Raw genomic sequence first — 15,944 nt, forward strand, 5'->3', positions numbered from 1 at the left:
AGTCTTGGGGAGACTATGAGGATACAAAAACTCCGTGTGCTTAAATTTGGTCCCCTGAACCCGATATTGAGGTTCCTTTTCCTGGCCACGGTTTTAGGGAGAATCCGTCACTTTACCCGAGAGTGGTGTGTTAGTCAAAGCATTGAGGTTATAGTACCAAGGAAGTGGCACTTGTGGGCGTGGGGTGTCCCTTGTGTCCCCGACATTAGATGTAGAGGTCTAATGTTCCGAAGGTGATTCGGTCGAGGGCTAAGTTGGAACCCAGTAATAAATATAAATTGTGTGCTAAGCTACCCTGGGAACCTAACTTGACCTCGGAGATTTTACCCGTTTGGTGTATCCGCGGGCGATGGAATTAAAAAGAGGAACTTAAAATTGTATGCATTTAATAGGGCATGCATATGGAAACATGAACTTAAATAAAAGAAAATAAGGTGTTCATACATTACACATATATCATGCATAATTTTGCTATGCATTAGATCAGGCATGGTCTGTTTCTTTTCCCTGATATATGTTGTTGATGGGTGATGGTTACTCTTTAATGTATGTAGAATACCCTGCTTACTCAAAGTGAATACCTGTTATTGATTAAAGTTTATGCATACTTAAATGATGTTGCATGGATGCTTAAGTTGGATTGAGTAGATGTAATAATTGCTTTTCCTCAAGGAGAATTGCATAAAATTGTACTTGTGTTCTTTATGCTCATTTATTTTCATTAGAGGGATCTGTACGCAGAATCCTTTGGATTTCTGACCCCTCCTTTTTATGGTTTTTCACAGGAGCAGGAACTCAGTGAAGTGACTGGTGTCTGGGCAAGTCACGGGTGCTACGCACTTGCTGGATAAATCTTAGAGGGACATCATGGCTTTACTTTTGTTTTCCTTTTTGGTTCAATTAATGGATGTTACACTTTCAAAAATTCATTATGCAAATGTCTCTAGACATGTTTATCAGTTTTTCAATAAATGGATAATGGTTTGATGTTGGTTTGGAAGATAAGTGTAAGCTCTATCGTGGTGTGTGGTTATCCAGCGGTGAGTGGAACTGTAAAGGCCCCAGGTCTCTGGGAATATTTTCACATCTAGAAAAAAAAAAATCCGCATTTTCGAGGGGATGAGTTGGGGTCGTTACATTATCAACAATCAAGGTTGATCTACTCGCATCTTTTACCGAATTCTTGTTGTAGACAAGGAATCCGACGCCAGAATCGCCGAGTGTGTGACAATCCGCCCGTGGAATCGATCAACATCCACGGCCATCCCAAGCTTGAACATCGCCGAAGTCAGACGAACGATCTAGCCGAATTGTGGGAGACGAACTCCTTGGTTCTACAGACCTTAAAGAAAAAGAAAGAAGAGCAAATGCTCACAAGGAGAAGTCAAGTTCTTCAATTCTTTAAAAGCTTCCCAAAAATACAAAGGCATAAGGAAAACTGGAAACCATAAGGGCCAAACAATCAGTGGTTTGTGCCCAACTGAATTGGAGAGGAGATTGGGGAACAACGCCACCTCAGGTGGTGGTGGTTGTCGGCCCAAGTGGCACCTCACGTGGCACGGCCATGCAAGCGATGACTAGCGTGCCGTGTGTTGCATCATGTGCTGGTGTGGCTGCAGTTGTGTCATATGCGAAGGGGGCTGACGTTGTGGCACGTGACGCACATGTGCATGTGCGGCCACCTTGCGCGCTAACTGTGTGCAAGGTGGGTCTGGACCGAGTCGTGTCATCGCCTAAGGACCGAGCGGGTCCGCTTGTGTGTGCTCGATCACTGGTGTCGCAGGTCGGGGGCGCATCACATGCACGCAAGTATATTACAATGACCATTTTTGGTTAGCAAACAAAGCAAACCTTCTATGTCACACTAAATACACAAAATTGCATTAGCCAAAACCTGTTCGAGGGACTCGCCAAAGAGCCTGCCGCACCCGCGTCGGCGCGATGCAGGTACAGGTGCGATCAACACGCACCCAGTGTTATATGTGTCCAAAATGGACTCGATCAACTTTGATCAAGTCTATTTTGGTCTACTTTAAAAAAAATATCAATGGGGGAGGGGATGTTTAGGGAACAACTCCTCCCCTCCACGTCGACCCCTCGTGTTCCTCGCCCTCCTCCTCTTCTAACGGTGGTGGCAACAACAACAATAACAACGGTGACAATAAGTCTCTATCTCTCTCTTTGTTCCTTTTCTTCTTCCTCCTTCGCCTCTTCACTTTCTTGTTCTTCTTCTTCCTTCTCCTCCTAATCTGACCTAGTGTAGCCCACTTGAGGTAGGTTCGAACCCAGTTGGACCTAAACTAGATTCAATCTGTTTTTGGCCTATACCTTGTCTTTTCGCCGCGCCAACAAGTTTTGCTCGAGACGCTCTTGGTTGTGACCTTACTGGACGTAAAGATGTGTCAGCCATGACCTAAGAGTGCCTCTAACGTTGTGTTGAGCCATCGCTGCCAAATTTTGGTAAGTTTGCACGTCATTCTCTCTTTTTCAAGTTATTTGGTGGATTAACTGTCATGTACGATGGAATTTTTCTTACCGTACATCTTTCTAAAATAATATCTGGTCCTAGTCCTTGGTTTACGCCCTCTAGGGCACCGCAAGCTTGCTTCGGTGTTCACGCATGTACCTTTGCGACTATCTCTCGATATTTATGATAAATTAAGTGCCATAGGGTCTTTGTCCTTTGTTTATGTCCTCTAGGATACCGCAAACTTGCATCTGTATCCACGCGTGTATCCATGCGCTACTTATTTATTTACTATATATATATACATATACGTTGCTTTATGCAATTTACTTAGCCTTATGTGTGGTTTCATTCACCGAGACTTGTTTTATGCACTTTACTTTGTCGTCACACTATTATGTGTGCAGGCTCTTGCTTTACGCAATTTACTAGTTTCATTCACAGGGCCTTTCTTACGCACTTTACATAGCCCGATGCATGCTTTCATTCATCAGGCCTTGCTTTACGCACTTTACTTTGTCATTGTGTTGTTATGTACACAGACTCCTGCTTTTACTAAATATAATTGCACTATAATAAGCGTACAAATGGTGATTGATCTTCATCGCCAAAGCGAATCCAAATGCCTTGCCTCGTTCAAAACATTGTTTGGCGAAGAAACCCCTATGGGAAAGGTTTCAAATTTGCATAAAACACATTTATGTAAACATCAAAGTCATCAGTCTTTCTTCTTTTTCCTTCTCTGTCTCCTCCTCTCTTCTTCTCCCTCCTCTTCCTGTCTTTCTTCTTCCTTATCCTCCTCCCTCGATCACCGCCTCCTCTCTTTCTTCTTTCTTCTTTCTTCTTTCTTCTTTCTTCTTTTCCTCCTCACCTTGTTGGCGCAAGGGTCGAACCCAACAAGCCTGGGTTCGGTTCTACTGAATCCAGGCCTGCTGGGTTCGATTCTGGTGAACCCAGGCCTAGGTTCAACAGAATTGAACCCAAGCTTGGGTTGGGTTCTAAGTTCGGCTAGTTTTTTTTATGAATTTTATTTTAATAAAAATTTTAGTTTTTTGGTTTTGAGGACAAAAATGGTGAATTTATGCATGATAAATGGTAGATTGTTAATTTGATATGATAATTATTTTTATTTCATTAGTGTTAACTTGAAACTGTTAAAAATTATATATATACCCTCCCCGCACCCATTTTTTTAAAGTGTCACATCACCGTACCTGCACCCGTATCCGCACCCACACCAATGTGACATAGGCCAAAACATATACATAACCAAACAGCACCCGAAGCTTTGACTATTTCTATTCACATCAAATAGAAAAAAGAAAATCTATTTAACAGAAATTTTTAACATGAAATCCAAACTGACAACCAACACTGAAAAAGGCATTTCATATCAACCAGTAAATGTCCACATTAGGCTTAAGATGGTAACCTCAAAGGATAAGTCTCCATTTGTGTGACAAATTGTTGTTAAGTCACATTATCAGCCTTAGCAGTAGTAGAACATATAACTCATCCTGAATCACATGAACAAACTACTGATTTCTTTATTTGCATTTTGGCACAAATTTTTTCAATCTAATTACTGGTGCAAGTACATTACGAGAGCTAACAAGCCTACTGGGCCAGTGGGCCCTAAAGGTATATCATGCTTTAGGTTGTGTCTGGGCCAAGGTTGCTAGAAAGGGAAACGGAAACCATAGTTGGCAAACCCGGCGAGTTGACTCGGGAATCGCCTGAGTCAACCCGGATCAGACCCCAACTGGGTCACTGATTCAGGACCACCAGCATGCCACTTATGTGTCTTTTGTCATGCATTATGTGGTTTTAATGCATAATGCTTATAAAAGGATAATTTTTATAAAGAATCATCTATTTTTAAATCATATATCAACAATTATGTATAGTTGAATATTTTATAGCTTAGTCATTGATGTCATGTACTAAATTTAGTGATTATACAGTTTGGAGTTTGATTTTTTTCATGTCTTAACACTAAAAAATTCATGACTTAACTCGTATGAGTTATCGAGTCAACCCGCTGACTCGTGAGTTAAGGGTCAAGCGATCCGGATCAGAGTCACGAGTTTGCCAACTATGACGGAAACGGGAAACAAGGTTTTTCAGGTGTATGTGAAACGAAATGATTTGGGAAACAAACTGGGAAACGACTGGGAAATGCATGGGAAATGTTTAAGAAAAAGTAATATAATAAATTAATGAAACAAAAAAATAAAAAAATATGTATCTCATGAAAGGGAAACACTTGGGAAACACATGGGAAACGTGTTTCCCATGAATTTTTTGGTGTTTCCCAAAGGAAACAGTGTTTCCCAAAGGAAACAGTGTTTCCCAAAGGAAACAGTGTTTCCCGTTTCCAAAATGGTTTCCCAGGAAACACGTTTCCCACTCTCTTATGGCATTTCTGGAAACTCTGTTCTGGGCTCAAAATCATTTTAAGACCCACTTGGTTCATTTGTGACTTTGGGAAGATCTCAGCCAGGTCTTAACCTGGCCCCTTCGGGCTGAAACTTAGTATTCCATAACCTTAAATCTTCTAATTCAAATAAAAATTTAACTAATACAGTTTCTTCTTAATTTTTTAACTCTATCTTTCGGCTAATGAATAAGCATATAGCTCTTTTGTGGACCATTTAGTCTAACATTAGGTAAAACTATGTCATGCATGCATTTATGTGTGCATGAGCACACGTGCGTATGTCTGTGTACAGATGAAGTATATAAGTATTTTTCACCAAACTTCAATGTTGTTCACCTGTCCAGCAAAGATTGTAACAAGGATTGGGTTCTCATGTTGAGGCTGGGATGAGTTACTAATAACCTGAGTTATCTTGGCAGAAGTACGCACTTGAATAACTTACAAAAACGTAGATAGATCCTTAAAATTTTCAAAAATTTAGGTATGTTCTAGGAAAAAAGATTACATGCCTTCTTTTGATTTATTACAAAACAAAATCATACAAAAACATTTACTCATGATAACTTTGTTTTGCTGCATGTATGGCAAATCAATTTCTCATTGGTTCAGCATAATAATTAACCTATAAATTGCAACCATTCTTAAAGATAAGTTTGCCATATAACATGCAAAAGACAAGTATTTCATGTAATAGTAATTTTAGCATACCACACACAAAAGACAAGTATTTCATGCTAACATGCTAAAACAGAATACTCAAAGTTCTTGAACCTTAATTCCAGATGGGGTTTCCATAAAGCTCAGCTTGTAAGTGTTCGTACGAAAGCTATGAAAAGAGCAACCTTGTCCTGGTAACTGTGGAACCCCAAGATTTCCCTTATCTGCACTGTTCAGAATATGTTGAGAAGATATGAAACACATTTTAACTTAAGAAAGAGACTAAAGTACACTGCATAAGAATAAATGCATCATATAAAACCTATGTCACAGGGATTCGGCTAGCAGGGTGCCGCACCCGCGTCGACGCGACTCGACGCGGGTTCGTGTGCGGGTGCGGTCAACCCGATCCTGGGTGCATTGACCGCACCCAGGGTCATTTCGGTCCATTTTTTTGGATTTTTTTTTAAAAAAAAATTGCCCTACGAAATGGGCTGCGGAATTTAAAAAAAAAAATCTGCTGACAGCTGCTTGATGCTGCTCTTGTTTTATAAAGGGGCACTTGTGTCCACAACATCTCACGAGCTTTGTTGGCATCCCAGATTCCCATGCTATTCCTGCCTCCAAACAATTAATTCGCAGTGTTGGAAAACACACTGTTAACTTGGAAATGATGATCCATCTTCCTCAAAAATTAAAACCAAAATTCAAGAGCCTTTTGAAGTCTTTATCCTTCAAGGCTTCAACGATCCAGATCCTTCTTCGTCAAAGATTTTCTCTCTCCATAATAAATGATAATGATGGTGGTAGCCTTGGTGGCTATTAGTATTCACTTTTCTCCTGACGAGATGTCGTAGCCTTGTGTAGACCTCTCTTTTCCACATGTCAAATCCAATAAATTTCTTTTAGCTGTCATCTGTGTGCAACTGTGTATAAAATGAAATTTGAAGAACCCTAGGCAGTGGCGTGGTAGTGGAGCCGTAGGCCTCGTAAAGACTCTCTCCAACAAACCACATCAAACCTTTGCTAATATTTTTTTTCGTGAAGACCAGGGAATTTCAGACATGATTGAATCATGACAGTCACCAGAACATAGCAGGTTGGGTCGATAACTGGACCCTGACCCGCGCAGGGGGAACCTACGGTATATATATATATATTTTTTACATTTTTGCCCTTGTCGCACCCCCGCACCCGGGTTTTTTGGATGTGCCGAATCCCCGCACCCGCGCCCACACCCGCGCCCACACCCGCACCCATGTGACATAGTATAAAACTTGATATGCACATAGTCCGGAAGTCAAAAGGTGAAATAACTAAAATTGACTGATCGTCTTTGTCGAATGAAGGTTTCAACTGCTTTGCAGATCTTGTCTTTACAGAAACAACAGTGTATATTGGAATTTGGCATCTAATGAGCAGCTTTATATCTTAAAAGGATAATCCAAAAAGAGACTAAAAGATGAACAAGTTCCTTTAAACCGTACTAAGTGCCAAACCAAACCCATCATATGATGTTGCAAATTGCATCCAAGCCAAGCTCCATAAGATGGTTGGACAGTAGGTCATCGTCAATGAAATTGCCAAATTGTCACACGATAACCCAATCCACTTCATCTCCTCATGATAACATGTGTTAGGTTATTGGTTGCTTTTTCACTGGTCCTTTGCATAAAAACACTATTTTCATCCATTTTTTGTTTAAATTAGGAAGATCACAATAAATTACAGCAGAAAGTACATTATGGTTTTATATATATATAGTATGACGTCACAATAATAATGAGCTGGCCGTAAAATAAGCTAAGTTTGTCAGGATCCAACACATTACAGTCTCTGGCTGGCCAAAACATACCACAATTTGGATGCCAATTATCACATAGGCGTGCATGATGCCCAATTAGTCATCTGAGAAAAGATGAATGAATTTGTTCCCCTTAATTGCCACTAATGTTGACAGCACCCACATCTCCCAATTTCACAACATATTTTCTCCACCCACAATGCTTAGTTTGCAATTTTTAGTTCTCTGCAGTACAGCTCAACTAGAGAAAGCATTTTTAGATTGGACATTTCATGAAAAAAACGGTCTCCTCCAAAAGAACAAGGTACAAATCTCTTATGTGTTCCCCTAAGAAGACAATCACTACCAACAATTTTATCCTCTAAAATAAAGTCAGTCATGCACACTCCTGTGCAAATAACTAGAGGTGAAACCAGATCGGATAAAGTTCGGCCATGCTTGACACAACACCTCCAACTTTTCAAGAGGGTCCTGTTTCATGCTACTATCCAACTTGGATGTCATGGTGGATTCCCAGATCTGGTTATGACCTGAATCCATGAAGTAACTAAGAAAAGGGGCAAAACTTAATGATTTCTATATGAAAGGTAAATCAGGTCAGATCATACTTTATTCTCACCCAAGTCTAACCAGAGTTAGCGGAAGTTTCTCTGATAGGTAGGGAGCGTGTTTTCCAGAAGTGCGATAATCCTCACTTCCAAAACTTGACGGGAATTGTGATCCTCCCACGCTTCTCTTATGTTTCACACACGCTTCATCCATGCTTCCTATGTGCTTTTCTCGTGCTTCCTTTTATGTTTTTCATGTGTGTTCTCTCACGCTTCCCACTCACTTCTCATGTGCTTTCTCTAAAATAAAGGTTACACTAAAAAATCATGCAAATTAAGAAAAGACATTTTTATTTTAGCTTTTATTTGCTTCATGTTGACTCCTTTCGCTTTCCATATTGCTTCCTATTTGATTCTCATTTTGCTTTCAAATTGATTCCTCGCTTTTCACTTCCCATAAATTTTAAAATTCCTTGATTCTTACTTCTGCCTTCCTAGTTTGGCAAACTTGGATCTGACCATTCTTCTTCTTGTTCTTTCTTCTTCTTCCTGTTCAAGAAGAAGAAGAAGATCCCTATGAATGTGCTCAATACTTTAACTTGTTCCTTCAACAATGTGGATTTCTCCATTGTCAACAACTTGTATATCCCCATGATTGCCAAGCTAGTGTGTCTCAGGAGATTGGGAATATCCCTATGAATGTGCTCAATACTTTAACTTGTTCCTTCAACAATGTGGATTTCTCCCTTGTCAACAATTTGTATATGCCCATGATTGCCGAGCTAGTGTGTCTCAGTTTCCATGTAGTCACCAATGTTGGTTCACAATTTCTTGATGAGGTGATTACTCACAAATATTAAGAAATTTATGAAGATTGTATGCCATTGATTTTGAAACTTATAAAAACCTATCCATGCATCAGAATCAAATGCTCCAAGAACTGATTCCTATAAAAACAAGCATATAGATCACATCTGTATGGTCAAAATTTTGAGAAAAACACCAAAAATCCAATAAAATGTCCATTGGGGAGGTTTGGGAGGGTTTTCCATTGAGGAGGTTTTCAATTCCTTTATATATATATATATATATATATATATATATATATATATATATATATATATATATATATATATATATATAGTTGTGTCCCCGTACCCACATTTTTTTAAATTGCCATGTCGTACCCTCTGTCCCCGTACCCATGTGACTTAGCTGATTACACAATAGTCCTACCATTCCATGTGCCTGTGCACAACCAAACATCATTATCATTTCCTCTGTTGATTGGAAATATCCCTATGAATGTCCTCAATACTTTAACTTGTTCCTTCAACAATGTGGATTTCTCCATTGTCAACCACTTGTATATGCCCATGATTGCCAAGCTAGTGTGTCTCAGTTTCCATGTAGTCACCAATGTTGGTTCACAATTTCTTGATGAGGTGATTACTCACAAATATTAAGAACATATGATAGGAGCCCTAATTTGTTACAAGACTTGGAAACTCATACCCCAAAGTTCTGTCTACATCTGAAAGAACGAAATTTAACCTTTTCAAGCTTGCCAAAACAGCTGAAGAAATATAAATGCCTTAAACAAGTTGAAACATGCTAAACGTGGACCTATTTAAAAATCAGCTTACAATAAAGCTTTTGATATCTTCCAGTTTCATAACAACAATTTGTTTGGGAAGATGTTATGGAATAGAAAATACTCTAAATTAGAATAAAGGTGATCATCTCATTTTTCAGACCATTTATTTTCCTATTTTCTCAGTTTATAAAAACTAAAAATATCCAAGCTCTTTAACGAGTCACTCTTTTCTTTAATAAAATGTTTTCAACTATATTGTCACTTTTAAAGATCTATAAGTCTGCATTTTCTTGGTTCAGAGAGAAAAAAAAAAGATCCTCAAAAAAATATTGATGATGGTTGCATATGTTGTTCGCACTTGACATGAGCAAATTTCCAGAAAATTGTTGACGAGAACATTGTTGAATATGCTTGCATTTACTTAGGGTAACACCCCCACATATAATGGGATTTTTAATTTTTTCCCATCTAAGTCACAGGGACTCGGCAAAACAGGTGCCGCACCCGCGTCGACGCGACGGGACGTGGGTGCGGCACCGGGTGCGGTCAACGCGACCCTGGGTGCGGTCAACGCACCCAGGGTCATTTTTTGTCCACTTTTTGGCAAAAAAAAAATTGCCCCTAATCTCTCCTCTCCTCTCCTCTCCTCTCCTCTCCTCTCCTCTCCTCTCCTCTCCTCTCCTCTCCCCCTGAGCTCGAGCTCTCTCCTACCGACGCCGCAGCTCCACCTCCCAGGCTCCTCCTCTCCTTTCGCAGGTACGTACCCTCTCTCGCTCTCTTCTTGTGTCAGCAGGAGAGGGGCCGAGCCCCCCCTTTCGCTCCCTCTGTTTTCAATAGGTGAGGGACCGAGCCCCCCCCCCCCCCTCTCACTCTCTTGTTGGGTCGACAGGGAAGGGGGCAAGCCCCCCCCCCCCCTCTCTCGCTCTCTTGTTGGGTCGGCAGGGGAGGGGTTGAGCCCCCCCTGTTCCCTCTGTTTTCGGCACGGGAGGGGCAGAGTCCCCCCCCCCTCACGCTCTCTTTTTGGGTCGACAGGGGAGGGGCCGAGCCCCTCCCCCCTCTCGCTCTCTTGTTGGGTCAACAGGGGAGGGGTTGAGCCCCCCTTGCTCCCTCTGTTTTCGACAAGGGAGCGGGTAGAGCCCCACTCGCTCTCGCTCTCTTGTTGGGTCAGCAGGGGAGGGGCTGAGCCCCCCCTGCTCCCTCTGTTTTCAGCAGGGGAGGGGCCGAGCCCCCCCCCCCCCCCCCCCTCTCGCTCTCTTGTTGGGTCGGCAGAGGAGGGGTTGAGCCCCCCTTGCTCCCTCTGTTTTCGACAGGGGAGCGGGCAGAGCCCCCCTCGCTCTCGCTCTCTTGTTGGGTCAGCAGGGGAGGGGTTGAGCCCCCCCTGCTCCCTCTGTTTTCAGTAGGGGAGGGGCCGAGCCCCCCTCACTCTCGCTCTCTTGTTGGGTCGGCAGGGGAGGGGCGGAGCCCCCCCTTCTCCCTGTGTTTCGACAGGGGGAGGGGGTCGAGTATAATTGATTTGAAAATTTGAATGTATTTTTTTTTGTGTTTTCAGGATAAAAATGACGGATAAAGGGAAAGGACTTGCGTCATCCTCATCCCAACATGTGAGTTCTGATGCTAGTTTTGCTGATAGTTGCAGTGGGATTGATGATGTGGGGCCACTATGGGTACATATAGATAAACTTGCAAAAACTGGAGAAAGAGGTGGTGGAAACAAGAGATTTCGATGCAAGCTCTGCGAAAGAGATTTTGTTGGGTCTTACACAAGAGTGAAGGCTCATTTGTTGAAGATACCAGGACATGGCATTTCAGCTTGCAGAAAAGTTGATGAGGCAATGCGAAGACAATACAAGAAAATACAAGAAAATACAAGAAGAATATGATAAGAGAAAGGCAATGGCCGATTCTTCTGCAGTTAGTGTGCCATTTGCAAGCCATCAAGAAGATGTTGAAAAAAAAAAAAGTCAATGTAGGAGGTAGAGGAACGATACAAGCAACATTCAATACATATGGAAGAGAAGAATTGGATAGAAAAGTTGGGAGGTATTTTTATTCTGGTTCACTCCCATTTAATGAGACTAGAAATCCTTATTTAAAGGATTTAGTAACATCCTTGGCAAATTGTAATTTGAGTGGTTATGTGCCTCCAAGTTCAAAAAAAATACGAACCACACTTATTGCAGAAGAGAAGGCAAATGTGGAGAGGTTGCTGGAGATTAAAAAATATTCATGGGAGCAAAATGGAGTTTCTATTGTGTCTGATGGATGGACAGATATTCAAAGGTGTCCATTAATTAATTTCATTGCTTGTTCGTTTAGTAGCCCAATATTCTTGAAAGCAGTTGATGCATCTGGGGAATATAAAAATGCAGAGTATTTGAAGGGATTGTTTATAGAAGTGATAAAAGAAGTGGGTGATCAGAAAGTGGTACAAATCATTACAGACAATGCTCCAGTTTGTAAAAGTGCAGTGTTGAGTTTGGAGAGTGAGTACCCTCATATTTTTTGGACTCTCTGTGTAGCATACAGCTTAAATCTAGCCCTAAAGAGCATCTGCAACCCCAAAGAAGAAGAAAATTCGCAAGCATATGCTTTATGTTCATGGATTGAAGATTTATAAAGAAATGTCAAAAGCATTAGAAATTTTGTTATTAACCACCATCGTGCTAATGTTATATTTAATAGGCATTCTGATTTGAAATTGTTGAAGGTCGCTGACACACGTTTTGCGTCCATCAATGTGATGATGAAGAGGATTAAAAGAGTGAAAAATGCTTTGATTAACATGGTGACTGATAAAAATTGGACATTCTATCATGTTGATGATGATATCAAGGCTCAAGAAATTAAAAAATGCATTCTTGATAATGAGTTTTGGGACAGAGTGGTATATTTCCTTCAATTTAAGCAACCTATTTGGGAAATGTTAAAAGAAGTTGATAAGGATTAGCCAATGCTTCACAGAGTTTATGAAATGTGGGATAATATGATTGAAAAAATACAAGTTATAGTTTTCAAGCATGAAGAAAAAAATTCTGCATTGGATGATTCAGATTTTTTTAATCATATTCATTCAATTTTAGTCAGAAGATGGGATAAGAGCAACACTTCTTTGCATTGCATGGCATATTCTCTTAATCCAAAATATTATGCAAATAAGTAGCGGGCTGGTGGTATTGGTGGTGTCCCTCCAAATTTAGACCCAGAGCTATCAAGACATAGAAATATGTGCATGACAAGACTTTTTCCATAAGCATATCTTCTACATCAAGTCACACAAGAGTTTGAAAATTTTTCATCTTCGAGATTATATGGACCAGCATTATTCGCGAGAGAAGAAGATAATATAGATCATATCACATGGTGGTCAACATTTGGATCAGAAACACCTCTTCTCCAACGTCTTGCATTAAGATTGCTATCGCAACCTGCTAGTTCATCTTGTTGTGAAAAAAATTGGAGCACATATTCTCAAATCCACAACATGAAGAGAAACAAACTCACCAGCAAGCGTGCAGAGGATTTAGTATATGTTCATTCAAATCTTCGATTACTTTCGCGAAGCAATGATGAATACAGGTACTAATTTGCTCTCTTAGTTATTTGATTATTTCTTAGTTTTCATTTAAATATACTTGTATTGTATTTAACATTTTCAAATTGGGTTTGTAACGCAGACAAGGAACATCCAAATTTTGGGATGTAAACCCAGAAGAGTGTGACTTCGAGGGAGAACATGATTTCAACATAACAAACATGGATTTAGCTGAGCCCAGTATTCCTTCTAATGATGCATTTGATGATGAAAAAGAAAATTATTAACATCCATTACTTCATCAGGATATACTTTGGTATGTAATTGAGTTCTTTTATGCTTTACTTATTTGATTGATATTTAGGTCGATTTATGTAATTGCTTTACTTATTTGATTGATAATTTGATATTTAAGTTGATATACTGCATGCATGATGAATGATATTATGACAATGTTAACTGTTAAAACTTCAAAATTATATATATAAAATTTACATTTTTGCCCCTGTCGCACCCCCGCACCCGGGTTTTTTGGAAGTGCCGCATCCCCGCACCCGCACCCATGTGACATAGTTTCCCATGTCCGACAATATCCGCTTCTTTGATAGCACTAAAACTTGTATCTCTCCTCCCTTCCAAACTCTAATCAAATTTTTTCAATGGTCTCCAAGTTTTGGGCACCTTATTTTTGACCAAATCTTTTGGATGAATAACAGTCATAACAGGAAAAAAAGAGATGTATGACAGAGGCCTTCATAAGAATAATACAGATAGCCAAGGAGAGGTGCGTTTCATAAGAATAAGTATTGACATTATATGCAGTGTCGCTGCATGGTGGGCATGTAGCAACCTGACAGGCACCCATCTTGGCATTTCTCGAGATGTGTGTGGTGTCCATCTGGAGAAATGTTGAGACGGATGATCATCAGCAGCGGAGCTGCATAAAAATGACCTCTAAGAATAATACTGGTACCCAAGGAGAGGTATGTTGCAGCCGTCGTCTATCTCTTCTAGATCTGCTTCTCTATTCCACTTAATTTGCCCATCTTTGATTGTTGAGCATTCCTAAGCAGTGGCCGATTCTTAGTGGCAACTGGCAACACAAGTTGGTGGATGCACACCCACTTAAAAATGAAGTTGTAACCAAAGTAAGAAGTAACTATACACGAGGATGAGCCTAAGTTCTCAACCACTAACCATGGGAGCCTACAATCTGTGGATCAGTTCTAGTATGCAATCTGTTAGATCTCAACCAACGTAAGCAATATAGCATATCACACATGCCTAACAACTGAAACAGGAACCTTCCTCTAATCCAGAAGATTACTGAAAACCTTGTTGTATTTAATAAATTATTTTCCATCTCAAATTACCAATCAACATTCAATTGATCGCATTATTCCCAACTCTGATTAGCCTCACAATGGTTTTCACAAACGATCTTGATCACTTCACGTACAATGCAGAAGCAGTGAATTCGACAGATTTCTATGCACAAAAAAAAAAAACTTCATTACAACCAACAGTCATATAACCAAAGTTGCCACATCCAGAAAGATCCTTTCTTCATAACTAAACAAACCATCTACATCATAAATCAAAACACGTATGAAATATGCAATAACACAATATGAAAGGCATTCGAGAAAGATAATCTAAGAAATCCTAAAGACCATCAAACAGAAGGTCAAAAGCACCCAAGAAAAGAAATCCCCATATCGAGATTCGGGTCGGAGGGGGTACCTGACGGGGTCCATCTTGGCGGTGAAGGATTTGAGGGAGAAGAGGAGCCCGAACATGAGCTTCTGGTCCTGCTGGGGGCTGAGGGTCTTGAGAGGCCTCTGCCACTCTCGGTACAGCAGGCACACCCCGTTGCGATTGAATATGTACATGCACCTCATCCGATTCGTCGCCGGAGACGGCGTCTCCGTCCCACTGAAGAACTGCATATCTCTCTCTCTCTCTCAGCGTTGTGAAGAAGGCATTGTCTGGTAGACGGTATCGAGGGGAATTGGCCGAACCAGGTTATATATTCCCCAAGAACACGCAGGTCTCGGGTGTGAACGTATGTAACCACGTGGGGGCTCCTTTCCCTGTGTGTGTCGGAGTATGGTGCATTTGCAAAGAGTTAAGTACCCGTCTCAAAATAAAACAATGTTTTGAGTAGAGGACAAAAAATATTTTTTCATAAAAAAGGGTTAAAATTATCATCCTTTTTGCCCTAAAGAGTAACATTTTGTCATCGTCTTTTGCCGTCAAAGCACTCTTTTTTGTCGTCTACTGCCATCGAAGCGTAGTTAGAGCACCCTTGCCACCATCAGCTGCATCTACCTTCTAAGTGTTCTCCTCCACTGTCGAATTAGCAAAACTTGTGTCCTTTTGGTGAGTTTTGTGTAAGATTTTGTTATGTAAACAAATCGATTTGTAAATTTGAATGTTAAATCTTACAACTGGTTGTACTATTCGTGTTAAATTACACTTATTTTCATACTGAAACAAATTTATTTGTACCTATCCACCTTTTGGGCATCGAAAAACAATTAGCATGATTTGTTCTTATAGAGTCCAAACATTATAATGATATGTACTTATGAAGGCTAAATTTCTACAATGATTTGTAAGCTTGAATTTAAGAATGATTTATACATTTAATGCAGTAGCGATTTGTTCGATGCAACAACGATTTATACGTTTGAAGCAGTAGCGGTTTACGATTTATGAATCATGATTTATACATTTAAAGCAACAACTATTTATACATTTAATGCAGTAGCGATTTATGATTTACAATGATATGTACTTATGAAGGGTTCGATTTCTACAACGATTTGTATATTTCAAGCAACAATTTGTACATTCGATGCAACAATGATTTATATGTTTGAAGCAGTAGCGATTT

General features: G+C 40.2%; 1 protein-coding gene across 3 annotated transcripts in view; it reads right to left on the minus strand.

The window, feature by feature from the left end:
* The window catches only part of LOC149822230 (uncharacterized), a 31,923-nt gene extending 16,780 nt beyond the window's left edge, over window positions 1–15,143 (minus strand). For 2 of the 3 annotated variants that reach the window (XM_089981035.1, XM_089981034.1), the window contains exons 1-2: window positions 14,789–15,143; window positions 5,679–5,793 (exon numbers count right to left, since the gene is read on the minus strand). In XM_089981035.1, coding sequence (XP_089837161.1) covers window positions 5,679–5,793; window positions 14,789–14,994 — 321 coding nt within the window. In that variant the 5' untranslated portion in view covers window positions 14,995–15,143. The remainder of the gene's footprint in view (window positions 1–5,678; window positions 5,794–14,788) is intronic. The other variant, XM_089981033.1, reaches the window with a different exon arrangement.
* Between the last annotated feature and the right edge of the window lie 801 nt (window positions 15,144–15,944).

This window comes from Nuphar pumila, chromosome 11, assembly GCF_984573655.1.
Source record: "Nuphar pumila chromosome 11, dmNupPumi1.hap1.1, whole genome shotgun sequence".
In the NCBI taxonomy this organism is placed as follows: Eukaryota; Viridiplantae; Streptophyta; class Magnoliopsida; order Nymphaeales; family Nymphaeaceae; genus Nuphar; species Nuphar pumila.